The 24,276-nt window shown below is 36.1% G+C and overlaps 1 protein-coding gene across 1 annotated transcript; it reads right to left on the reverse strand.

Moving 5' to 3' along the window:
* Positions 1-620: 620 nt before the first annotated feature.
* On the reverse strand, positions 621-21,814 carry ALX1 (ALX homeobox 1). The gene is made up of 4 exons (XM_058568840.1): positions 21,492-21,814; positions 18,368-18,672; positions 15,225-15,353; positions 621-1,229 (listed from the first exon to the last, which is right to left on the reverse strand). Exons 1-4 carry the CDS (start codon positions 21,715-21,717, stop codon positions 909-911), a joined length of 981 nt encoding a protein of 326 aa, XP_058424823.1. The 5' UTR covers positions 21,718-21,814; the 3' UTR covers positions 621-908.
* Positions 21,815-24,276: the final 2,462 nt, after the last annotated feature.

The following is a 24,276-nucleotide window of genomic DNA, read 5'->3' on the forward strand; positions in this document are numbered from 1 at the left end:
AATATAAACTCCTATTTGCTGCTCCTTTAACTGAAAATATTTCTCTTAGTGTATTAGATGTTTGTGTGTACAGTTTAATCAACAGCGTTTTAGTTTAAAAGCAACGGCAGGTTTTGTAACTTTCTTTTTTTCTTGTGTATGATAATTAAGTCGCTGAGTCCATGCTGGCTTTTTCATTAAAAAGATGGCATTTATAAAAACTGTTCTCCAGACTGTATTTTAAATCACACCGGAATATTTCAGTTATCACCTTTAGCCATATGGTTTCAGGAAACTATGCCCGAATATTTCATGCAAATGCTGGTCCTTTTAGAAGAGCTCTTTTTTCATGGGGTGGAAATACACTAAAACAGCTAGAGGTAAAAATCTTCGAGGCCTGAAGATAAATTCTCAGCAACAGGGGATATGCCCATTGCATCCTGGAGCCAGAGAGGGAGAAATGGCAGTTAACTCCCTGAAACACGATGCTTCAATATTTACCTGACAGCTTTGGTATCTTGACATTTTCCCCAGTGCATTTCTTCCTTTATCAGGTATTATTTTACAAGGGATTTCTTGTTATACAGAACTAACATAAATCAATCTATAACACAGGAATTTGTTTAATACATTTATTCTTTTAAGAAGTTGCATGATCATATTTCATCGACTCGTACAATAGAAAAAAAATCTTACTACTAAAACAGAGTTTGTGGAGACTGGTGCATGGTAAACCTATTTAGTCTTTTCAGAGGTTCATTCTTAGATTTTAATGTTAAATAACAACAACTATTCATTTAAGCTGGTCTCACTGTATATCTTGACCTTTAGCAATTCCACACACAGCAGCTTATTGTGGTATCCTTTAAATATGAGAAATAAGAATGTTTTACTTTGCCATTAAAAGAAAAATAAAAGAGTACTGTATGTTACATGGCCCATGAAATATTGGCAGTGTGCTCCTTGGCTTTCATTCGAAGAACTGCGATACTGGAAGACCTCCTTTCAAACTCTGGCTTTGTTTCAAATGCATGTCCATTGGTAGCCCCAGTAAGAAGAGAGTCAGTGAAAAAATTGTTGAGGGGCACGTGGCTGAACTGGTTCTGGTGGTTTGAAAACCCTGTGTAACTGGAATCTGTCCGAGGCGAGTGAGAATAAGGTGTCATACAGGACGAAGTGTCACGTGGTAACATGCATGAAGTAACCACAGAACCACCGCTCGCATTTCCTGCCCACAAATTGTTCTGAATCTGGAATACATAAAACAATAAATATTACATTTACGAGTTCTCACTTTTGTTCCCTTACTTTTGTTAAACTGCATTTACTAAATTTTGTTAACTGTTCATTGTTTGCTCCTTTCGGGTGGTCCGTAATTACATTCTGAGCACATAAAGGGATTACTGAAAAATAATTATTTGAAAGATTCTTCCACTTTGTTATACTGTAACAGATCACCAAAACCCACATATTTGACCACATAAAATAGTCTGAGAACATGTGAATCTCTTGAGTATTCTTAAAGTCATGATTTTTAAAATGAAATCTGGAAGATTTAGTCATGATTCATGACCAATTCATGCGCTTAGAAAAGCAGTTTAAAATATGGTTTTAGGTTTGAACATAATTTTCACCTTTCTGAACAAAATGACACAATTGCTTTTTTTGTAAGTTCTAAAGTTGGACACTTGGTGTGGCAGTTTTGGTGAAAACCATTGCTGACATTAGGCTGTTTGATCTATAGATATTTTTTGATTAAACTCATTTTGGAAAATCTTTACTCTTTCATTGCTTGTTATTTCCTACAGTCTTGAAGACATAGCTCTGTAGACCTGAGAAATATATACGTATTTTAAACATTTATTCTATCATTATATATGATAGAGTGAGGGTGCAATAGAACTATGACATGTAAAACATTTAGAATTCTAAAACATGACCATTACCAAATAATGGAAGCACAACTGAAAGAAATATGCAAGTATTAGCAAAAATTTCATATGAGTATAATCAAAGTACTATATAATATCTTATATAAGATTGAAAACTGGGTTATTTCATGTCCAAGAAATTCACATTTCACGTTATTAAATATCTACAGGAAACAATTCAGTGCAATTTTACCAATAAACAAATTTATCTGAAGTTACTAGCACACAAAGAAACACTAAGTAGAAATTGTATAACATGAAATTTACATAGGAGGTATCTTAGACCAGCTATTTAAACAAGGAAAAAAAAACAGCAATCACATGTATTACTGAGAAGCATAGAGAAAAATCACAACAAACAGCAGGAGCTGGGGAAAAAAAAATGTCTCATGATATAGCATGGCAGAGATGAAGACTTAGAAGATGAAATTTAAAAATTGTATGCTTTTCACAATATTATTACAATAGATTTGAACTAGAACACAGCAACAATATATATGTTTATTTCATCTGGCTTTCTTTTTTAAAATCACGATAATTAGAATGGAATCATCAATTATTTCAACACATACACAAATGTTTTCTTATATTTATTTTTACATAAAGATTCCTGTCTACTAAATATAGCCTCTGGTGTAGTCTTACAACACCCAAGCTTAAATCATACTTTTTAAGACAACTTATTTTCAATTAATAGCAGAAAATACATTAATGAATCTTCTAGATCACACTCGTAGAGATGTTACTCTGTCACTCAAGAAAGGACCTCTTAACCAGTTTCGAAACATAAGAGAAAATTTGAACAACTAATTTCATGCCTTAGGTGGGCTTTCAATGATTGACAAGATGCTCATTTCAGGGTTGTTTTAAAAATAGTTCTTTATACAAATATATTTATAATCTGCTTTAAATATGTTAAATCTGTGACATGTATCTATTGATATATCTAATGATTTGCATATTTTATTAATCCTTAAGTCATCATGGGCTATGTTATTTTAATTTTGGCTCATTCTACTATATGTATGCCACTTCAGCCAAAATATAACGATGGGTGCCAGTGATTGCTGAGTTATGTATCTCAAACCAACAACAGGGGCTGTTAATATCATTACTCTGTCAAACTAGCTCTTCTAACTTGATCTGGGTGATTTTCCTCTGACATTCAATCAAACATTGTGCTACACTGCAAAAACCACAGTCACATGTCTGACAAAAGGGCTTTCAAGAAATGAAAGTGAACTTGCTTGCTTATTTTTGGGGAAAAAAAAAATGAAAGGCAAAATTGTGGTACAGAAAGATTATTTACATTTTATATTTGTTAAAGGATTCCTCCACTTATACATAATGTTGCTAGAATTTATTATTAAAATCATCTACTCGTATTCCAAACGCATAGAAATTTATTTACCAAGTAGGTGAAAAAGGGAAAATAAGGAAAGTAGAGGCAAGGGAGGTAATCTATGAATGTAAATTAAGAAAGTGTTTTCTCTTTAAAAGAATTAGCATTAATCTTTCTATAAGTTGAAAAGAAATTCACCAGTTTCCATGACATGGGCAAATATTTTTATTTTGACCAAAACTTTTTTGTCTGGACATGATTAAGCAAGTTAAATGTGTTACTTTTGGTGAAAGAATTTCTAACATATAGAAATGTTTTCTGAACAGAACGGATTGCTAAAGCAAGTTACTACAACAATATTTTAGTTGGACTTGAGAAGATATCCACATATGCCCATGGGGAGTGACATTGTCACACATTTCTACTGATATGTCCTGTTTCCATGATCTCTATCTTCCTTCACCCTCCCTCCCATATCTTTCTTTCATTTTTAAATTTCTGGCGTGTTTCCATTTGACTTTAGGGATCTAGCTGGTTTCTATATTGAAAATTAGATGCAAATTGTAAAAGATAATATCCCCAGTGAACTGAGGTTTTGCTTCCTCTGAAGCATTCCCTCTGGATTTTTAAACATCTGATGATGATGATTAAGATCATGCTCATGATGGCTAATGGTTATCAGTTAATTACCAAGTGTCAGGCAATTACCAAGTGTCAGGCATTATATTAAATGCATTATGAAGACTTCTAATCATTTCAGTACACTAAAAAGTGTGTGCTTTTACTATCTCCATTTTGTAGAAGGTAAAACTATAGAACAGAGAGCTTAAGAACCTCACCTAAAATTGCATAATTACAATGGTGGAGGCCAAATCTAAACCCGGGAAATCTTAAGAAATGCTACAATGATATACAAACTAGTCTTATGAGTTGAAATTGCTTATTTACTTAATCATAATCCTAACTTTGTGGGGGTTCATAGGCTCTATTCTCTGAAAGCAAAATCCCGGATGACTGCTCACAACTGTTTCCTCATCCTCAGGCCTAAACACAATACATGATAAGCCATTAATACAAATCTATTAAATGACTGAAAAATCTCTAAGGATATGAAATTTGGACTGATCCATCTTGCAGATGTAATCAAAATTTTAGGGACAACTTATGCTAATATATCTAGATTTTGTTTCATGATTTGAACTCTAGAATCACCATACTATATAATCTTAACAGAAATCATGAAAATTACATACCTAGACCTTGCAGACTATATTTCCCTAGGTAGTTTTTTTTTCCTATTAAACATTTATTCTCAAGATTCTGATTCATTAAGCATGGGGTGTGGCTCAGGGGATCTGTATTAAAATAACGGCAATGATGATAATACACACATGCAATTCTGAAAATCACCTGGGATTAGGAAACATTTGAAGTCTAATGTTCTTCTAAATGCAAAACTCCTTGTCCACTTTCAATTACGTGTACTTCCTGTGATAAGAAGCTCACCTGTTCAAAAACCATTCCTTTCCCTTTTGAGAGCTCTGTAAAGAAGCGAGTGCTATCTTCCTCTATCTATCGCTCTATTTCTGTTCCTTGAAATGATAGAGAATAAGTAGCAGCCTTCTTACATGTGGAAATCTTCAAGTATCATCAGGCAATTATTACACAATTGCAAGTCTCTTTTCTTTAAGCATTCCTCAGATGACATGGTTTCCAGACTGCATCATTCTAGTTACATTCCTCTGCATACGCTGGAGGTTGTCAACACCCTTCGCCCTTATCAACAGTTGACAAGAGAATATCATACTCTAGATGTCATCTGATCACTGTATGGAAAACCTGGCAGGTATCATTTTTGTTCTAGATCATCTACTTCTGTTAGTATTTGAAGGCAATATTTGATTAAACAACAAAGTTGTTTGAGCTTGTGATTTAATAAATCTGTTGTCAAGGTGGGCTCATTTTGCAGCTCCCCCATCCCTCCACAAATTCTATTCTTAAGTAAGTGGTCATTTTAAAACTATGTGCTGGAATCTACAAGCCATATTGTCTAAAACGGCATATATCTATTTGTCAACAAAGAAGGCACACAAAAATCTTGCTCTCTGACTCATTAATAGAAATATTATATTTGCTGTTAAATTCTGGAATGAAAGAATGCATTTTTTTTTCTAAATAGGATCACTACTTTTCTTTTTTGGATTATTTCACAGACACCTACAATGGCAATGCTCAGCATCAAATCATTTTTTGGGTGTTTTTGTAGGCCTCTAACTGTATAATATTCAAGGGCTTTATAACATGGAACAACATTATTAAATAATGCCCATATCCTTCTTTCATGTGTGCTAAAAAAAAAAAAAAAAAAAAGGACTGCTTGCCTTTACATTTTTCTTCTTTGTTGCATTTAAAAGGAGTGGAGAACCTAAAAACATTCCATGTTGTAAAGTGCTTCACAACGTTTTTCAAAAGTTCTAGGGGTCTGTTCAAAGCATTGTCCAGGGAACTTAGCCAACTGCCTGCCATTAGCGTAGATGGAAGTTCGGCTAACTTACTACCCTCCACTTTGAACATTTGCCCCTTAATGGTTTTCTAATCAAATAAAAAGTTAACACTTAATTATTCCACAACTTTGGAATTTTGGAGCAAAGTTGTTTTTTTGTCTGATTCTTTTCAAACTGAAATCAAATTCATTTAACATTCAGTTTTCTTCCAAGGAACTAAAAGCAATAGATAGGAAGGAGAGGGTTAATATATAAGTATATAAATATACACATTAAGAACTCTTCGCTGTGGATATATATCTGTCATGAATTGAAGTAATCTGGTAAATCATGCATAGGAAATCATAAATCTCATTTACCTTCACCTTAGAAACTCAATATAGATATATTCTTTGTATAACCAAAGCTACAAAGAAAATTTTAGTATGCTAAACCTGGCGTATATTTCTAACATATTTGCTGATTTTATTGTAGTGAGTAATTTTTCACGCTTTTTAAAAACCTTTTAAAAGAAATGTAAGTTAGTCTTTGCCTTAGTTGTAAAGTACCACGCTGTGTAAAAAATACCAAATAGTTTCATGATAGCATTATATATTCTATATCCTAAGTTAGTGCTATTTAGAAGACACTGGTCTATGGAATCTAATCTAGATGTAATAGAAACACTGCACAAAATGAAAATATATGAGTAACAACCGTTCCTTAATTCTAAAGCATCTCTAAAACCAGCTAAATAATATTTTTCCCAGTAAAATAAGTTTATTCAACCCTAACTCCTCCTTTGTATACATACTGCTCCTACCTGCCACCAACATTCATATGCACGTGTACACACACAGACACACACGCACCATATACACAAAATGTTTGGTTTTTCCTCTTTGAGAGAATTTTTACATTTATTGACTACTTTATACATTATTCAATACTTACTATATAGATTTATTACCACATTCTCACTATATAATTTAATTTACCATATTTTTTATATGGTCTCTTTAAAAAACACAAACATCACTTTTTACAAAAGTAGTTTAACTTTTTAAGAGACCATTACATTCGTTCCTAGCATATCCTTTCCTTTAAAATTTAGGGGGATAAAATATTAATAAGAATCATATGCTTAGTACCTTGCAGGTATTTTTAGCTGTTGACTAACTTTAGGGTCCCATTAACTTTTCTAGTAACTACATCAGTAGGTTGCTGGCAGGGAGGAAGAGTTTAAATGTTTTTCTAAATAGTGAATTTGGTACCAGTGAATAACACACACTGAGACTTTGTCCATCTGGGAAAAAAAAATCCCAACTGAATTAATCATGCCGTGAAAAGATCAATCTGAGTATGTTTAGGTACTCCCTGAGACAGGAATGAGGGTACGTTTTCATCAGTGCCTACTTATTAGGTGTAATTTTCACCAAAAAAATTTAAGATAACATATAAACATTAAGATTTTTTTGGAATCAATTTACATTTCAAAAATTCCAAAAGTGTATCTTTTCCACATACAGTATTATTAAGCTGAAGTGATTAGAAGTTATTTATTCATCTGAAAAAGATCACATATTAAAGACTGATTTTTAAAATAAAATTCCATCTTAGATATATATATATACAGGGATTTGGAACAAGAAAGAGTGCATTTTCCCTTAAAGAAAAAATCACTGTTAGATCTAACAGTCATGTGAGACCAATAATCTGAGAAGAAAACTGCTTTACAGAAAAATAAAAGTATATATCTCTTGTTAGTGCAAAAATGAAAAGCACTTAGTCTCATGAAAAATGTTAATGTCTGGAAATTTTCAGAATGGCATCACATAAATGTGTTTAAATTTTGTATTATTCAAATAATATTTCAAATATTCTCCAAGTCAAAGATATAAGCAATACTAAGGATATTTTTTCTTTTCCTTTAGTGTTAGATGTGTTCTTACATTTTATAGTCATTATGATCATTAAAAAGAGTCATAGAAAATCTTACCCTATATGCCTTAAAATGAAACTTTTCCTATCAACTCACTTAAGGAGGAAATAAAATAATCACACTGAGCATTTGCTATTTTATTATCCAGAAACAAGTATCATATGAAGTATTTTCCAATTATTTATCACCTTATTTTTCATGTATTTTAGATACATGCCTGAGAGCTATTGCTGAGTCATCAGTGCCTGATTTGTTTTCAAAGACACCATTCTATTAAAACAAAATTCACAATTATAAAGGCAAAGATTACAATAAAAATTAAGTTTTCCTCATGAATAACTTAAAACAAATCAAATATGCAAATACTTTAATTTTCACAGAATATTTTTAATCTTAGATATTCCCACTTGGTATCATATATGACCTTTGAATTTATTCTTAAAATCCTGCTTCAAGTTATCAGTCATATTCGTCTTGTATTTGCGTTAACCACAAAGTTGAAATTTTATTTTTGTCATTTTTAAATCAACTGTGAGTTGGTGCAAAATCTTTTTTCTACTTAATGCTCCATGGCTTGGAATAAGAAAGAAAACTCATAGAAACATGGGGCTTAATATATATAGCACACATGAAATTCTGGATTAAAGTATATCACAAGGTTCCCACTAAGAATATTAATGTGAACAGCAGGTTTTAACCTACAGGGTTGTTCTCATGGACTTCCTAGGCGTTGACGGCTTAATTCCTCCCTGGCTGTTCTCTATTTTCCCATAGTTTTTATATGTATAAGCAACATTGGCACTCTTCAATAATTTATTTTTACATCTTTTTCTTGTTATTTATTTTGGTAATCTACTTGATTTGTTGATATTCTTTCCTCTTAATATATAAAATACTTAGGATCAATTCAGTTAAATTCAATGCTTTCACAGTGGTCACCTCTTAAAAGCAAAAAAAAAAATTAGCTAAGTTATTATTACTGTGTAAAGTCATTAAGTCACATTAAATTCTAATATGACATTTTTCAAAACTAAGTCTTTTCATAATCTAAAACACGAATGTACTCCATTTCTTTTGGAGGATATTCTTTATCTCTTTATAGTGTTTGTACTTTCAACAAAATAAAAATTATTCACTGTTTCTGTCTAGCTGCACTTTCACCAAGTTGATACTGACACAATCTGCCTCATGCTACATGAAGTTATTTTTAATATATACATATACATATATATGAAATATTCCTTATACATATTTATATAAAACTAGTATATATTTGTATACATTTAATTAAATCAGCAACTTTATCCACTGTAAAAACTACATTTATTTGAGTAATAACAGACTATCATATCACATTTCTTCTATGATTTTAAACATTTCTGCTTACTATCAGTAATTGTACAATTATCAATATGTTTTGTTGACCTAATGATGTTAACATTTTTGTCCCTTCATTCATCAGAAGGGAAGTTTCACTGTATCACTGTATGACCACATCACTGGTTATTTCATAGATAGGAGAATATTCATTACACAATGCATCAAGTATAGCTACATTATTAACATTTTTTAAAGAATTTGGGTTATTTGTTTACTTCAAATATTTAGGAAAAAATAGAAATAACAGTGATTAAAATGTGATACTTTCTCTAAAGGTAAAAACTGCCCCAGATGCCTTTAAACTGCTAAACCACAGTGGTTGAAGGGAACAAGTTCCATATTTCTTAGTTAGCTTAAGTGAAGGTAAACTTTAAGATCAGTACAGAAGCTGGTGATAGAAGAAAGGTAGGGTGAACAATATCTTCACAATCACTACTTTACAGAAACTTTAAAATTTTCTTTTAAAAATTAAATAATTAGAATGCGGAAACAGAATTTGTTAAACTAGAAATGTACACAGCTTTAATCTGTTTTTATAATTACCCCAATGAATACAAATTATCTATAACTTGAATTCAACTCTTGGTATGTTCAAACTCCGAGTGGCACATATTTATAAAGTCATCAATTAAAGAATAGAAAGCAAGATACTGCATAGGTCTCTTTGTACATTTGGTAAACACAGATTTAGTTATGATTCTCACCATATACTAAGCGAAACCTCATTGAAAATTTTGGTGGGAAAAAACTTAAACTCCTTTTTTGAAATTTTTGATGAAAACATTTTCTTCAAGAGAAAATAATTTTGGTGGATTGAGAATCTACTCAAACTTCTCTACAGGTAGTATATTTGGTTATCCTAATTTAAAGAAGAAAGTATATGTAACTGAATTTAATCTTTCCCTAGATCATTAAATAGTAAATTTACTCACAGATTGGATTAGTTTAAATGCTACAACATAAGAGAACATTTAAACCACTTAGCCACCACTCTACTGTAGAAAACAATTAATAATGACTAATGGCTATTATAAAATTGTTACTATTTATTGAGCACTCTACATACTAGGCAATGTCTTAAGTACTTTGCATAAACTATTTTAATTGTCACAAACATGATATGAACTTTCACCCCCACTTTATAAATAAGGAGAAATGTTCCTGGAGGTTAATTCATTTGCCAAAGGTCTAAAATCTACTAAGTGGCAGAGTCAGGATTTGAACCCACAACTCCCTCATTGTGAAGCCCACAGTCACACATTAACCCCTGGCCTTCCTCAAATCCCAAGATTTAGCTCCATATATTGTTTGGAAATCAATTTAATCCTCTGCATAACAGAAAAGTATCATCATCATCATCATCACCATCACCACAATCATCATCATAATCACCACGATCATCACCATCATCATCATCATCATCTACACCACCACCACCACCAACTCTAGCACCAACAATACCTCCATTTTACAAATAAACAATCTGAAGATCAAGGAAGTCAAGAGACTTACCCAAAGTTACCCAACTAGTAAATGATAAAATTAATGCACATGTAATTTGAATCAAACCTAATGGCATGAAATTAAGCACTCCTTGTAAGAATGAAGGCTGGCTATAATCTTCCAGAAAATGTTTACACCTTAACAGAAAATATTTTATTCACCAAAAATAATTATTTAAAAAATGCTTTGGTTTTGATATATTAGAAACAAGTTAGAATCTAATGTCGATAGATATTTGCCTGCTTCATAAACTCAAGGACAAAATTATGTGGGTCTCTTGGTTTGCTAGGTCTAGTTTGCAACCAGAAGTGTTTGCAGAATTTGGTACAAATATCACCCAGTTTGTGGTCTGTCCACAAAGCAGGAGATTTTGTCTACATCATTTGTATAGTCCCTGTGCCTAAAACAGTACCTAGCATATTTTTGTTGGATAAAACGCAAATAATTCTGGAAGAAGAAAAAAAAATTAAGCTGAAAGAAGTCTGCAAAATCTTTCCAGTCCACTCCTTTTAAAGAGGAGGAAATTGAGATTCAAAGAGGAAAAGTTAATTGCTTAAGACCACAGAGCTGGTTAACAGCAGAGATTCAGAAGCCATCTATTTTATTGAAAATTGACTAATTTTTGTTTCATAATGTGCTCCTGCATAAATATTGAAGTGAATCAGTACTTTTTTTCACATCTATTCAGTATATATATAATTTGCTAAATACTGTGGTGATAAAAAGGTAAGACCTGAATTATCTTTTGAATACTTTACATTGCAAATGGTGTAGCAGACATTTTACACAACCCATCACAATATCAGCGAGAAAGAGATGCGATGATTGAAGGGGAATGAGAGGAGGCTCCATGGAGGAAATACAGTTTAGGTGAGGTGAAGGGAATTCAAGATAGAGGGAACAGATTCAGCACAAGCAACGGGACTGTTTTTTAAGATGTCATGTATGGGAGAACGTCAAATAGTTTAATTTAGCTAAATCATAGTGTTGCCAAATGGCAACTAACACTGTGAACCAAAATAAAGGGCTTTTTTTTAAAAAAAAGATACTATTTTTCAGTAGAACAAAATATACTACCTTTAGAGTATATTCCCACTAACATCTCCCTTTCTTGTTTGTTTGCTATCAAATATGACCAAGCTTAAGAAAAAGAATATCTTAAAACAGTCTAAGAAATGTCCACTTTTTAAATGCTTTATATCATTATTTTATAAATTTAAAAAATAGAAGCATTTTGCCTTTCCAAAGTGATGTGATGTTTTAGGGTCAAAATTGAACTATTTCATTGCTCAGGGATGGATTAAGGAGAAAATGTTGCATAAAAAGCCCTGGACTCCTGGACTCAGAAAACCAGGGCTGAAGTTCAATGAGTTAATGGCTATAAGAAGGAAGCCTGGCTTAAAATAAGCCCTCAACTAGCAGTTACTATTTTGCTATTTTGGCTGTTTTTACTATAGTGTAATGAAGACCAGTGGAAACAAAGTATTTAGAACATTTTAGAAAATAATTTTTAATTACTATTCATGAATAAACATATTATATGTTATATATAGATACCTTTATACTAGGTAAGATTATTATCCCCACTGATGGAGCTCGAGGAGCTCATTTTTTAAACCATTTCCGGTTTTCATGTATTTCTGTGTATGTTTTTGCTTTCCTGCCAAATTGTTAATTCTTTATTTCTGTCCTGCCTCCAACATTTTCTAGTTTCCAACTTTTTTTGTAATTAATAATTTTTTTCTGTAATTAGTAACAGTAACCAAATTCAATATCTTTTTGCATTGAGTTGTTGGATTCTATTTTGGTTCCTATTTTTCCCATTAAAAATCTTTATTCTCAAGCCACATGATAAAAAGAGTTTCCTTAGGCTGGAGCTTGGGAGAAATGATCTTGGCATAATTATTTTTTTCAAACAAACCAAAAAAAGTCAACCACATATTTTGAAGTAAAAATGGAACTTTCCCCTGGCTTTGTCCAATATCTACAATGGGGAGTGGGAAATACTTGATTTCAGAATTTCAGGCCACCAAACATTAAATGACTGACTAAGATAGAAAAGTACTATGGATTTTACAGTTTTGATTTTTATCATTATTAATGAATTGCACTGTTAGAATAACTTCAACATATAATCTCTGTGCCCCATACTTACATTATGTGGTGGTATAACCAACGTACATAAATTATGGAGAAGCCACAGGCAGAATTAGTGCAAAATTCCCATGACTTGCGAGGAAAAAATTTTTAATTTTTTGTTTGAGTGAGAAAGACTATCAAATGTATAATCCGAGTGTATCATTCCCTTTCCTGCTTGACTACTAGGCTATCTCATTCTGCTAACTGATACTATCCAAAGCTGTGAGGCACAATAACACAATGGCAGGATAATCCTAGGCAAAAAGGGTGACTAGTCGGAGTATATGAATATATTAAGCCCTTAGAAAGAGCTTAATTGGTGCCAGGCATTATTCTAAATGTTTTATGCTATACTGAAGAAGAATGGGGACGTAGAGAGAAGGCAACCAACAGCAAAGAACAGAGAAGTGGAAAATGGACAGAAATGGGCTGTACAAGGAAAGGAATGAAGATAAAAATTATAAGATGTGAAAACGATATATCATGGTCAAGTGTTGTAGGACAGACTTATTGCTGCGCCTGTTTAAAATCCACTTGAAAAGAGTTCATAATTTGTGATTTTATTATTTCTAAAGTCATCACAGTCAAATAGTCCTAAATTATATAAAGTCTATGCCATCTCCATTTTTTAACTGTTAGTTCACTGGTTGTGAGGACATTCTCTGCTCCCCTGAACTAAACCACAGACTTGAATAATACAACTTAAGTCTCGTGCTCTCTGGAATTAATTTATTAACCAGTCAATCATTCAAACATATTCACTAGGAGAGACAGTCTATTGTGAGGGTTAAGACCTTGCACTCGGGAGCCAGACTGCCTCTGGTCTAGTAGCGAAGTGAGTAAAACCCTCACCTCTCTGTGCGTCAGTCTCCTCATATGAAAAGTGGGGATAATTAATAACACCTCCTGCATAAGGCTGTTGAGAGGATTAAATGAGTTAATATATGTAACCTGCTTGGAACAGAGCCTGATACAGGGAGGGTACAGTAGTGGAACAACTGAGAAGACACTGCCGCGCCTGCTCTCCTGGAGCTTCTAGTCTACAGGGGAACATCCTCACAGCACTTAGTGTAGAACTCAACTAGGACACCTAAAAATATCTGGGGAATAAATTTCATTAGCCGTGTGATGATAAGTAACTAGGAGTATATACACGCTTTAAACAGGAGAAAAAATGAGCGAACTACTTCAAGATAAATTTTAAAAGAGAAATAAGATTCTTCTTATGGCAGGTATGGGCACTTATCAAAAGGTACCCACACCACTGGTTTTCTAGCAAACGGCAGTGGTAAGGCTTCCTCGTAGCAGCCCTTTCGAGACTGCCCCGTGAAGGATCGTGTGTGATCAGGGTCCAATTTCTTAACCCACCTGGGCCTGGTTTCCTAATTTTTAAAATGGAGTTGAACTAGGTGACCTGTAAGGCTCTTGTTCACATAGAATATTACCTTAATAAATTTGGTGAATTTATCTGGAGGAGTGAATGTCTCAAGATAGGATTTTAAGGATCATAAAAGGCATAAGAACACAAGGATAGCACAAAATTAAAGGACTGAATTCAAGCCCACAGGGTATGAATTTACAGTTGAAGAAAATGAATACCCTTAAGTGCGGGGCTGCGATGATCTGGTTACTGGATTATCGAGGTATTCCACTAGCATATCTGTTACATATTTGTTTTCAAAGTGGTCTCTTACAATGCATATCATTAAACAATAAGCAATGAAATAACAGATGGCTTGTTCCTTATAAGACACGTGTCCCTTATCATATATCAAATACAGTTCTCAATATAATAATTCAGTATTAGGAAAAAGTAATGTCGAATTAGAAAGACAAAATATTTTTTATTTACATGCGTTACAAAGTATTAAAAAGAAAAAAACCTCTAAATTAAAAAGAAAAATTGGAAGAAAAAGAATTTCTATATAGTCTTTGAAATGAGAGAGCTCCCATTATAAAGGAAAGTGTTTCTTAACAAGATAAATATTTAAAATTATGTTCAGTGCTAATTCTATAGATATTTTAAGTCACAAGGGGCTAAATGTTTCCTTGAAACAATGAGCAACTTTAAAGCTGAAAAAACAACATAAGAAAAGAGATATTTTTAAGTGGTACTGAAGGTTTCCTAGGCCACATCTGACACTAGGTTATGGGTACGGTTCATAAAACAATAGCTATGCCTGCCAAGCAATGCCTTATGTATTTTTAAAAGTTAACAAAGGAAGTGAGTCTGAATAATTAAAATGTAGAGAATTAAAAGTGTCATACTATTAAATGATGCTAATTCAGTTGTTGCAATGTATAACAAGGAAGAGATCCTGAAATATTTTTAAGTGAATGGCTCTGGAAAAAAACAAGAACAAAATAAATATTTTCATAAAATAAAAATCTAACGAACATGCAAAAAGTCTTCTGGAGGTTAAAATTCTTGACTATTATATTAGATAAAATAAAGCTTATAGTAACCCCTTGGAGAGTATACAAACTACGTCTATTTCGGTCCCTATCTGGTACAGTTACCATACCTGTGGGTAGCTGTCAGTCCTTGGCAAAACCGAGATATCATAGGTGGCAGCAAAATGGCTTTTAGCTTGTTGAATTTGGCCATAACGTTCTCTTTTTCTCCACTTGGCCCTTCGATTTTGAAACCAAACCTAATTTTTTAAAAAAGCAGAATTTTAGCTAAAGAGTATTTGATAATGCAAATGTGCTGTTAAAAGACTTCAACTGAGAAAAGTAAACCAGGTCAACAAAACTAATAAAGGAATTTCTTAATGTCAGAAAAGCATCCACAAATTTTACTTCCTATTGTACTCTGATAAGTGGTATGTCCGTGAGGCAATATAATGGAAAGAGTCAAGATACTTTCAGCAAATTTATTTAATATGTCGGAGCGTCTGTTTTCTCATTCATGGAAAATAAAAAGAAATTAGACTGTATAATCTTGAAGACTCCTTATATCTCCAAACTATGATAGATAATCCTCCTTTCAGAGAATGCTGTAAATCTGGAAGACATCCATAACTTTTAGTTTGTGGTTATGCACATAACATTAACCTAGCCAATCCACAACCAAATTAATATCTAGATCTGTCAAAACAATTATCTTTAAAACATGTCACAAAGTGAAGATTATTCTGGGTTGTACTCATGCTTACACAATCTTAGAAAAATTTATAACATAAAGATTACACCTAAAGCATTTGGCATCAGTGGAAATATCATGATTATTTAGAAACAGAAAAGATTAAGATTACATATTATATCGAGCATGATAAAAACTACAGGTAAAATGGAATCATCTCAAGTTGAACTATGGTTTTAAAATATACAAATGTGCCTTTTACATAAATTACACCACTTATTTATTTTCCCGTATGGAAAATACTCAGAAATTTTTATCATCATTTCTCCAGTTTAAAACACTTACAGGTGATATAAATAATAAAAGAAACAGGGCAGATATAACCAAGTGTCAAGAAAGCCTGTGAGTTAGTGTGGCCTCTAAAGGTCACTAAGCAGTCCTCAAATTTCTCTAATGACATACTAGAAATATTTATCATAGCAACTGTCTTCCTCAGAGGTTTAATATTCCTCAGGTATAAATATACACTAATTTATACTTGTAGCTCTCCAGAATCTTCATTTTAATATTTTAATGTATTAAAAGGAGATACAGAAAGTGATATTCAATATACATAATTTGATATTTTTGAGTGGACATTAGGGTAGCAGCTTTCAGGAAGCTCTTTAGTCTTTACAGAACTATGTTCAGAATATAGAATATTTAGGAAAGAAGCTGGAAATCAAGTATAAAAATGCAAATTATAAAAAGGCTTTCATTAAAATTTACTTAAAATTTTCACTCTTTTTCATATTCAATTCTAATCTTTTATATCTTTACCTTCACACTGATGACCACGTATTAATACTCAGTTTAATGTTTAAGTATGTATTGCAAATTTAAGACGGCCCTTTGAAGAGTTTTCAGCAATTAAAACAAGGCAAAGAGAGCTACCTGTTGGATATGGTTTCTTAGAACACTGCTGGTAAATGTGAATTAGCCACTATGCCCAGGGCTCCAGATAACACCAAAAACAAAACAAAACCAATAAAACAAACCATATTTTCTTGCTGTCTCCACAGACAGGCATCATGAGCATACTAAGGGAATTCAGCAGCAATAAGGGTTTTTTTATTTCATTGAGAAAAAAACTTGACAATCTCCTTAAAATGGGTGCCAATTAGCACTCTGATGTGAAACACAGGGAAGAGAACAACCTGGCTTTCTGTGCGCGTTCTTAAGACAAAAATTAATCAGGACTTGATGAAATGTTAAGGGGAACGCATTGTGCACAGCTGATCACTCTGTGTGTGAACATATTTTTCTATGGTTACAAGTATAACTAATTTAAATATATGAACACAAGACAAAAAACACACATGAGGGACTCATGTTAACACCTGGCAATTCTAAAACTATTCCTTGCCATCCACTTTCCATATATTTACTTCCCGAACTAAGATAAAGGAACCATTTACTTCCACAAACTAAAGTGAAAGTCTGCTGCTGGTTATTCCTGCACCACTAGATGTTGTCTTTCATGATGTAAAGGTCTTCCAATGGCTGAATCTTCAGAAGGAATACTATTACTCCACTCAGAACAAAATTTCTCACTACTTTATTCATTTCTCTATTATAGTGGCTTATGGGAATTGCAAAATTCACTATTTTCTTACCTAGAGTAGTAAAAACACAAAGGAAAAGGCCATTTGACTGAATTACTGTTACTTGGGAACTAATAAAATATAGGTTAAAATATCAAATCTAGTAAAAATAAATATACGTAAGAGGTACAATTTTACTCACTATAATTTTGTTTTTTCAAATTATTAAAAAATTTAGTATATTGAATCATCCAATTTGATAATTTGAATATAATTTATAAACATAATTGAGTATATACTTAAAAATTACTTTAAGATCATTATTTCTATTGCCTCTGCAAAAACCATGTAAGTTATCTAGATTTAAAAAAATTATAATAGAATGCCATGTATTGGCAACTACCAGGGCTAGATAATTGTAAATGAGCTCTATGATCTTTCTTTAACTATGTTTAGTGAAAATAGGTTATGGTATACATAACAATTAGGAATTTGTGAGATTTTTTCATTTTTTCTTTGTTTTATTATAACCCCAATATCAATAAAATTATAGATTTATGGGCCATTATACAAATACTTACAAATATACAAAAACTTACCAATATTACTTGGTAAATAACCTAAAACAACCTCAGCGGCTGATAAAATAGAAAAACAAAATAAAATAAATGGATTACTAGTTTGGCTAGTTATGATACTGTTTCTCGTCCTTTAAAAATTACTTTTTAAAATCAGAGATACGTTTTTATATTTTTTAAATAATTTTTAATTTTTATGCCTATGTAATAACTCAAAAGTTCTTTTGTTTTGTTTTTGTGTGAGTCGTTAAATCCTTTGTAAGTAAAAGGGAATTTTAGTAAATCTACATGCATATATTACATTGTTCTCTATCTTCAGCTGGAGAATCAGTTTCCTCCCTTGTAGCAAAATCCAACTATGAATTATTCTAACACGACCCCCGCCCCCCAACACACACCCAAAGCCTTCATTTGGTTCCTACCTGGACCCTGGCCTCAGTGAGCTCTGTCCTCAGAGCAAGCTGTTCTCTGACATATACATCCGGGTAATGGGTTTTCTGAAAGACCTTCTCCAGCTCCTCCAGCTGCAAGCTGGTGAAGGTGGTTCGGTGTCTCCGCTTCTTACTGCTGGATACGTTGCTGTCACATTTATCCCCAAGTTCATCCAGCTCTCCCTTCTCTGGCATCCCCTTCACCGGAGACATCCGGAGGCTGTTACAGTTGTCCATCGCTCTATTCAGTTCCGTGTGAAGAGGCTGTCCTTCTACTTTAGTGATCCCATAGTTCACTGTACCCAGAGGGGGAAAACACAGTTCTCAGGATTGTAAAACGTTTGGATGACAGAATTAAGTTGAAGTAATTTAGAGCATCAGGAAAGCGGTCTGGGTCTGTTAATGATTTACTGTGCCAGTGTTAATCCGATCATCACATTATATACAATTATTAATTCACTTTAAGCAGGTTTAAAACCATTTAAAAATGTGTAGCTGGAGCTCATATAATTTGCCAAAATTCACAGTTCTACTTTACAGGGCTAATACAATGTTTACGCACATAATTTATAACCAAATTAAGGTAGTCAAGTTAAAAGATGTTCTAGATTTTTTAAAAAACCCTAAGTGAGCATAATTTTTGAAAAGGGAACCAAATTTAATGTAAGTCATATATTTATTCACAGCAGACAAAATCAAGCTACTTACATGGCCCAAAAAAGATATTTCATTTTAAAATAATGTCTGTAAATCAAAATACAAACTCTTCTTAAAAGTCATCTTCCTCCTCTACACAAAACCTATGGACTATAGATTTAAGATACGATATTGTTTCTACTATATTTCAAATATTTCGACTGTATATTCATGTCTGCATTTAAAATTTTTTTTCAAAAAATGACCTACTAAATTATGAAACGAATTTCATAGCAGTTTCTGGAAGTGCTTCCTATAAAAAAGAATAAAACTTAAATAGACTTCTTCAGCTTAAAAACTCACTTGCAGTTCTTTCTAAATATGTCATATTTATGCTTAACTCATGAAATATGTTTTAAGACAAAGTTTTATTTTTCCCTCTAGTCAAGCAGAAATTAAAACATCTATTAAAAGATTACAAAGGATGTCATCTGGCATTCTGTTTAGGAGTGTTTTAATTTCAGTGATTTCCTCCAGATTTGATTGCATGCCTGCAGTATGATATAAAACAAAAAATGTATCATATGGTGCCACACACACACAAAAGCAATAGATGCACATATTGAAACGGGAGGCATTTTTTTTTAAAGTCAACCCAGTCAGAACAATAATTTCCAATGAATCGTCATACTTTTTCGTTTTTGTCTGTTTTTAAATTCTCACAATGTATTACAACTGCTTTAATCATTATACAAACGTATTGAACTCTAATGCCTGTATAACTTAAATGCCTAATAGGTTTCATGCAAAAGAAGACGTGATGTAAAACTAAACATAAAGAAGAGCCATGACTGATTAACAATACGGTTTTGTCTCCGTGGGCAGGGTTCAACGGGGAACTGCGGTAATTAGGGATGGGGGAGGGGAAGCAGTCGTGACGCGAAGGGCAGCTCAGGAGAAAGACAGGAACTTTCCTAAATTTAGCGGACTGCTGCCTACATTCATCTTACTTAATACCTTCCTTTTAAAATTCATCCTAATAGTGTGATGTTCGTTTACAAGTTGATAAAGTACCAAAAATCACCTATTGCTCTTATTTTGGATTCCCGACAATTTAAAATATTACGATTGAAGTAATATTGAAGTCTTATCCAGCAGTTAAAACAGGACATTACAGAATCATTTTTAAAAAATCCTGTCTATTCCAGTAACTTTATGTATACATCTAAGAATCCCCAAAATAAAGACACTGCAGTCTGAAATACATCCAGAAAGCCAAAAATTTAGTGAATTAAAAATAAAAATTAATTGCTGACGTCTTTCTAAATGACTGAACCTATTTAACTGATTTTTTTCTGTCGTTTGCGTCTCCTTGCAAATCAAAAGTAACTTGCAACGTTGAATGAAATAAGTAAAACAATGAGATCTTTTTTTAAGCTTACTGTGTACAAAGTGTCTAGAAAATGATCTTCTACGAGCCCGTGCCTTGCCAGATTTTGAACCTCCATTAAAATAGGGGGTGGGAGGCTTGTTGTAAATATTTCACACTTAATTCGTTTGTTATTTTAAAGCAACCCGCTCCTTACAGCTTAACTGTGGAATATATACAATGATAAGGAAAAGTCTTCTTGTAATTGTAAACTTGCTTTAGCTGTCGCGATCTGAAAAAATAGGTTTGTATTGGGTTACAGGATAGAAAAGATAGATGGTTTGTTTTGATAACATTTTGACTTTGAGATAGTTAACCATTCAAAGTTGAAGATTTCACCCAGAAGCATTCCGAAAGGCTTCTTAGGTGACTTTTAATGTGGAGTCAGAAAAAAAGACAATGCAGAATTCGGGAGTGAGTGATTATAGTGGGGATTCTTTGCCGAAGCTATTTAAACTGATTTGATATTTAACAAAAATTTGTGTTGTATTGCAAACTCAAAGAAACAGAAATCACAAATTCACACAAGCTAATCTAGCAACCCTCCAACTTCACAAGGAAAAATGTCGCTGTCTTGAAAAGTAAAAAATGTTTTTCACTTAAAGGAGCTTAGACTTTTCTTATTCGTGACGACAATGACGTCCTCTAACGAGCTGTGATCGATTTCAGCTCCTCCTGCCGGGGCAGCGCGGCGGGCTCGCAGAGGAAGCGCGCTGTCTTGACTCAATTACGCTCCATTCACCGCCCTATCAGTTTACGCCTGGGTCCTGGATAGAGGGACTCCGGGACCCGTAGGGGACAAGACAGGACAGCCAAAGGAGAACTCCGCGGAGGCAACCCGGAGCTGAATCCTTCCTTTGCCCCCTAAAGTCTGCTGCAACCAAAACACCGCTTCCTAAAACGCGCACCGTTCCACTGCCTCCTCCGCCCTCCAGTCTCTCGCTGCCCCTTTCCTTCCTTCCTTCCTCCCAGCCTGCCTGTCCTGACGGGTCCCCGCACTTCGGGTTTGCGGAAGGGCTCCCGCGGCTCGGGCTGGAGCTGGCGACTCACCGCTGCTGTCCTGACAGGGCGAGGTCCTCTCCAGGCGCACGTGATGCTCGGCGCGGGGCAGCGGCCCGAAGGCCTGCACGCATTTGCCCGCCGACGCTTTGCTGTAAAAGGACTCATTGTCCAGCGTCTCCATAACGTGCTCCAACGCGCCTCCTGCGCCCATGTAAAAGTCACTGTTTTTACTCGGCGGGCTCTTGAGGGCAAACTTCTCGCTCAGAAACTCCATAATCCTGGAAGGCTGTCGCGGAGCTCCCGGGGCGCGGAGGCTGGAGAGCGCTGGGGGAGGGAGCCAGTGGGCGGGAGGAGGGAGGGCCAGAGAGGAGGGAAAGGGGAAGCGAGGGCTGCGGCGCCGGGAGCAGCCCGGCTCTGAGCCCTTTAATCTGTCCCGGCTGGAAAGCGGGGCACCCGAACTTGCTTTTATATCTTGAAACTCAGCTGGGCTTCTCGGGCAACCTCCCAGTTCTAATGAATATGAAAATAGGCAGGCGACTAACTCCACCCCGGGTCCCCCTCCGCCCCTACCCCACCCCCACCATCCCCCACTTACCCGGGTAGGGCGCGTCCAGGCCTAGGTTGGATAGACAGTTCCATTTCAGACAAATGCCAGGAGGGACGAGGCCCCGACATCCAGAAACATTGTCGCCGCGACAGTGGACTGGCATTTCGGAAGAGCTTGGTGAGATCGCAAAGCAGTTAACCCTCCACTCCCCGCTCTCTGCGCCCTCTCGGCCGCCTGCCCGGCACCCGGTCCCCACCCCGCCCCCACGCTGGCCACTCACTACCAGAAAGATTTAGAGGCGTCTTAAGAACTTGAAAGGAAGTATTGCTTTAAAGGGCTTTTAATTCGTCCGTAAATCGTTTATGTGGAAGATCCACATTAATCCGAAGCCCAAGAAGCCGGATACGTTGGCAGCTATTAACCGGGACGGCCGTGGTCGAGGACCCGCTTCTGCTTCTAAGCCGGAGGAGCTCGGCATCCCGGGGCGCTCGGCGCTTTCGAGCCCACGGCCTTTCCTTTCTTTCTGGAATGCGGCGGCGTGGGGACGTGGTGGCGATGGGTGGGAGAGGAAAGCCGAGCAAGAGGCAGGGAAACCATTACACCCATATCGACCTATTTCCCCACCCTTCTCCCCACCTCTCGTTGGTCCACGATTTTATCATTAGATCCAGATTATTTTAAGAAAACTATACAGGAAAAGTGCCTCCAAAGAGCTCTTAGTCTAGGCCAGAGGGAGGCACGTCACACAAAGGGGTTCATGAAGGAGGCAGGTCTTCAGCGCGGTTTTTAAAAAATTACTGTTTTTACTTTTAAAGAGTCGCGGTGGAGGTACTTAGAAAAGTGCCTGCGGGGAGCCAGGGGCGCGCGCGCACGGAGCTGGGCGCGCTTGCGGGGCGGCGTCCGGGGCGCGGCTGGGCCGGGGCCTGGATTCCCGCCGGAGCGGGTGCTAGGGCGGGCGGGAAGCTGGCCGCTGCCTGAGGGCAGGGCAGCACTGCGGGGTTGAAAGCTCGTCTGTGTGATTTCGGGGGAAACTCTGGCTTCCGAGGAGCCCGCGGCGTCTGCGGGAAATGCGTTCGGCGCCTTGGGCACGAAAAGGCCATTTGCAACAGGCCTCCTCTGGCAAATTTGGTGAAAAACTCCCACCGACTGGGGACTAAAGACTGCGTCTTCCCAGGGAGGCCTCGGCTTGAGGGTTCTGATAGCGTTTCTCGCACAGGCCTTCTCCGTGCCCGTCGCGGTTCCCCAGGCCAGCCTGGCAATTACGCCGCGGATTTGGGCACGCCGGGCGGTTCCGACTCTGGGAGTGGCGAGGCCAAGCCCAAGTCTGGCGGGCATCCGGATGGGTTCGGGAATTTCCACCTCTCTTCGGGGTCTTGGCTGCTGCAAGACTCACTGGCGGTCCCTCGTCGAGGCTAGGACAGGCCACAGCCGGGGAGAAACAATCGTGGAGCGCTGCGCACCCCCGAGCACTTAGCACTGCTCTAAAAGCAGGGCCGGCCCTAAACACCCAGATCGGGCCGGTGGAACCCATCAGATCGGGCGGCCTGGAGCAGCAGGCTTAGTTCTTCCCAGACGCTTCTCCCGAGGAGGGCACAAGCTCAGTTCACGCGGCGCCGCGCTCGGCGGGGCCTTGAGCGCGCACTCAGGTTCTGGCGAGTTGACACTACTCCTGGAATTATATAGCTTTGCTGTATTATTATTACTACCTTCCGAGCCATGCAGCCAGAACCAACAACGAATTGTTAAATCTCAAGGGGGCGCGGTCAAAGAAAAGCTTTCCGGGACTGCGCTCCGGGAGAAAGCCGGACTGCATCAAAGCGCGGGAACTCCAAGCCTGGCATCCTCGTATGGGGCAAAAAAAAAAAAAAAAGCCAAGGAAACGCAGGCGAGAGGGTGCCCTCCGGACCATGCTTAAGGCGAAGGAGCAGCCATGCGCTTTCTGGGCACTTTCTAGCCCGTTCCTGGCCCCCCCCCCCACCCCCGCAGGAACGCTGGGTGTAGAGTTATCCACTCACTCCTGTGTGGGTCAGTGATTTTCGATTCTCTCCTATCCCCCTCTGTGCCTTACCTTCAATTTTTCAGAAAGTCTGACTTTCTCTAATAGACACGAGGAGGTTAAGAGACATGGTCGTTAAATAGATTTTTCAAGTATTCACAGCAGCAAGAACAACGCCTTGCTGACTTGAGGAAATATACAAACAACTCCTAGCTATAAACTTAGTTATGTCGTAGAGCTCTGTCAGCTTGTTTATAAATATGCGTCTTAAGAGCCCTAAATTCCCTGAA

The sequence above is a fragment of the Diceros bicornis genome, chromosome 25 (genome assembly GCF_020826845.1).
Source record: "Diceros bicornis minor isolate mBicDic1 chromosome 25, mDicBic1.mat.cur, whole genome shotgun sequence".
NCBI classification, from domain to species: Eukaryota; Metazoa; Chordata; class Mammalia; order Perissodactyla; family Rhinocerotidae; genus Diceros; species Diceros bicornis.

Coding starts and splice junctions, on each gene's coding strand:
- ALX1 (XM_058568840.1), bottom strand. CDS start 21,717: ATGGAGTTTCTGAGCGAGAAGTTTGCCCTCAAGAGCCCGCCGAGTAAA. Junction 18,673..21,491: donor GCCCTGTCAGGACAGCAGCG/GTGAGTCGCCAG, acceptor CTCTGGGTACAG/TGAACTATGGGATCACTAAA. Junction 15,354..18,367: donor TCACTGAGGCCAGGGTCCAG/GTAGGAACCAAA, acceptor TTAAAAAATTAG/GTTTGGTTTCAAAATCGAAG.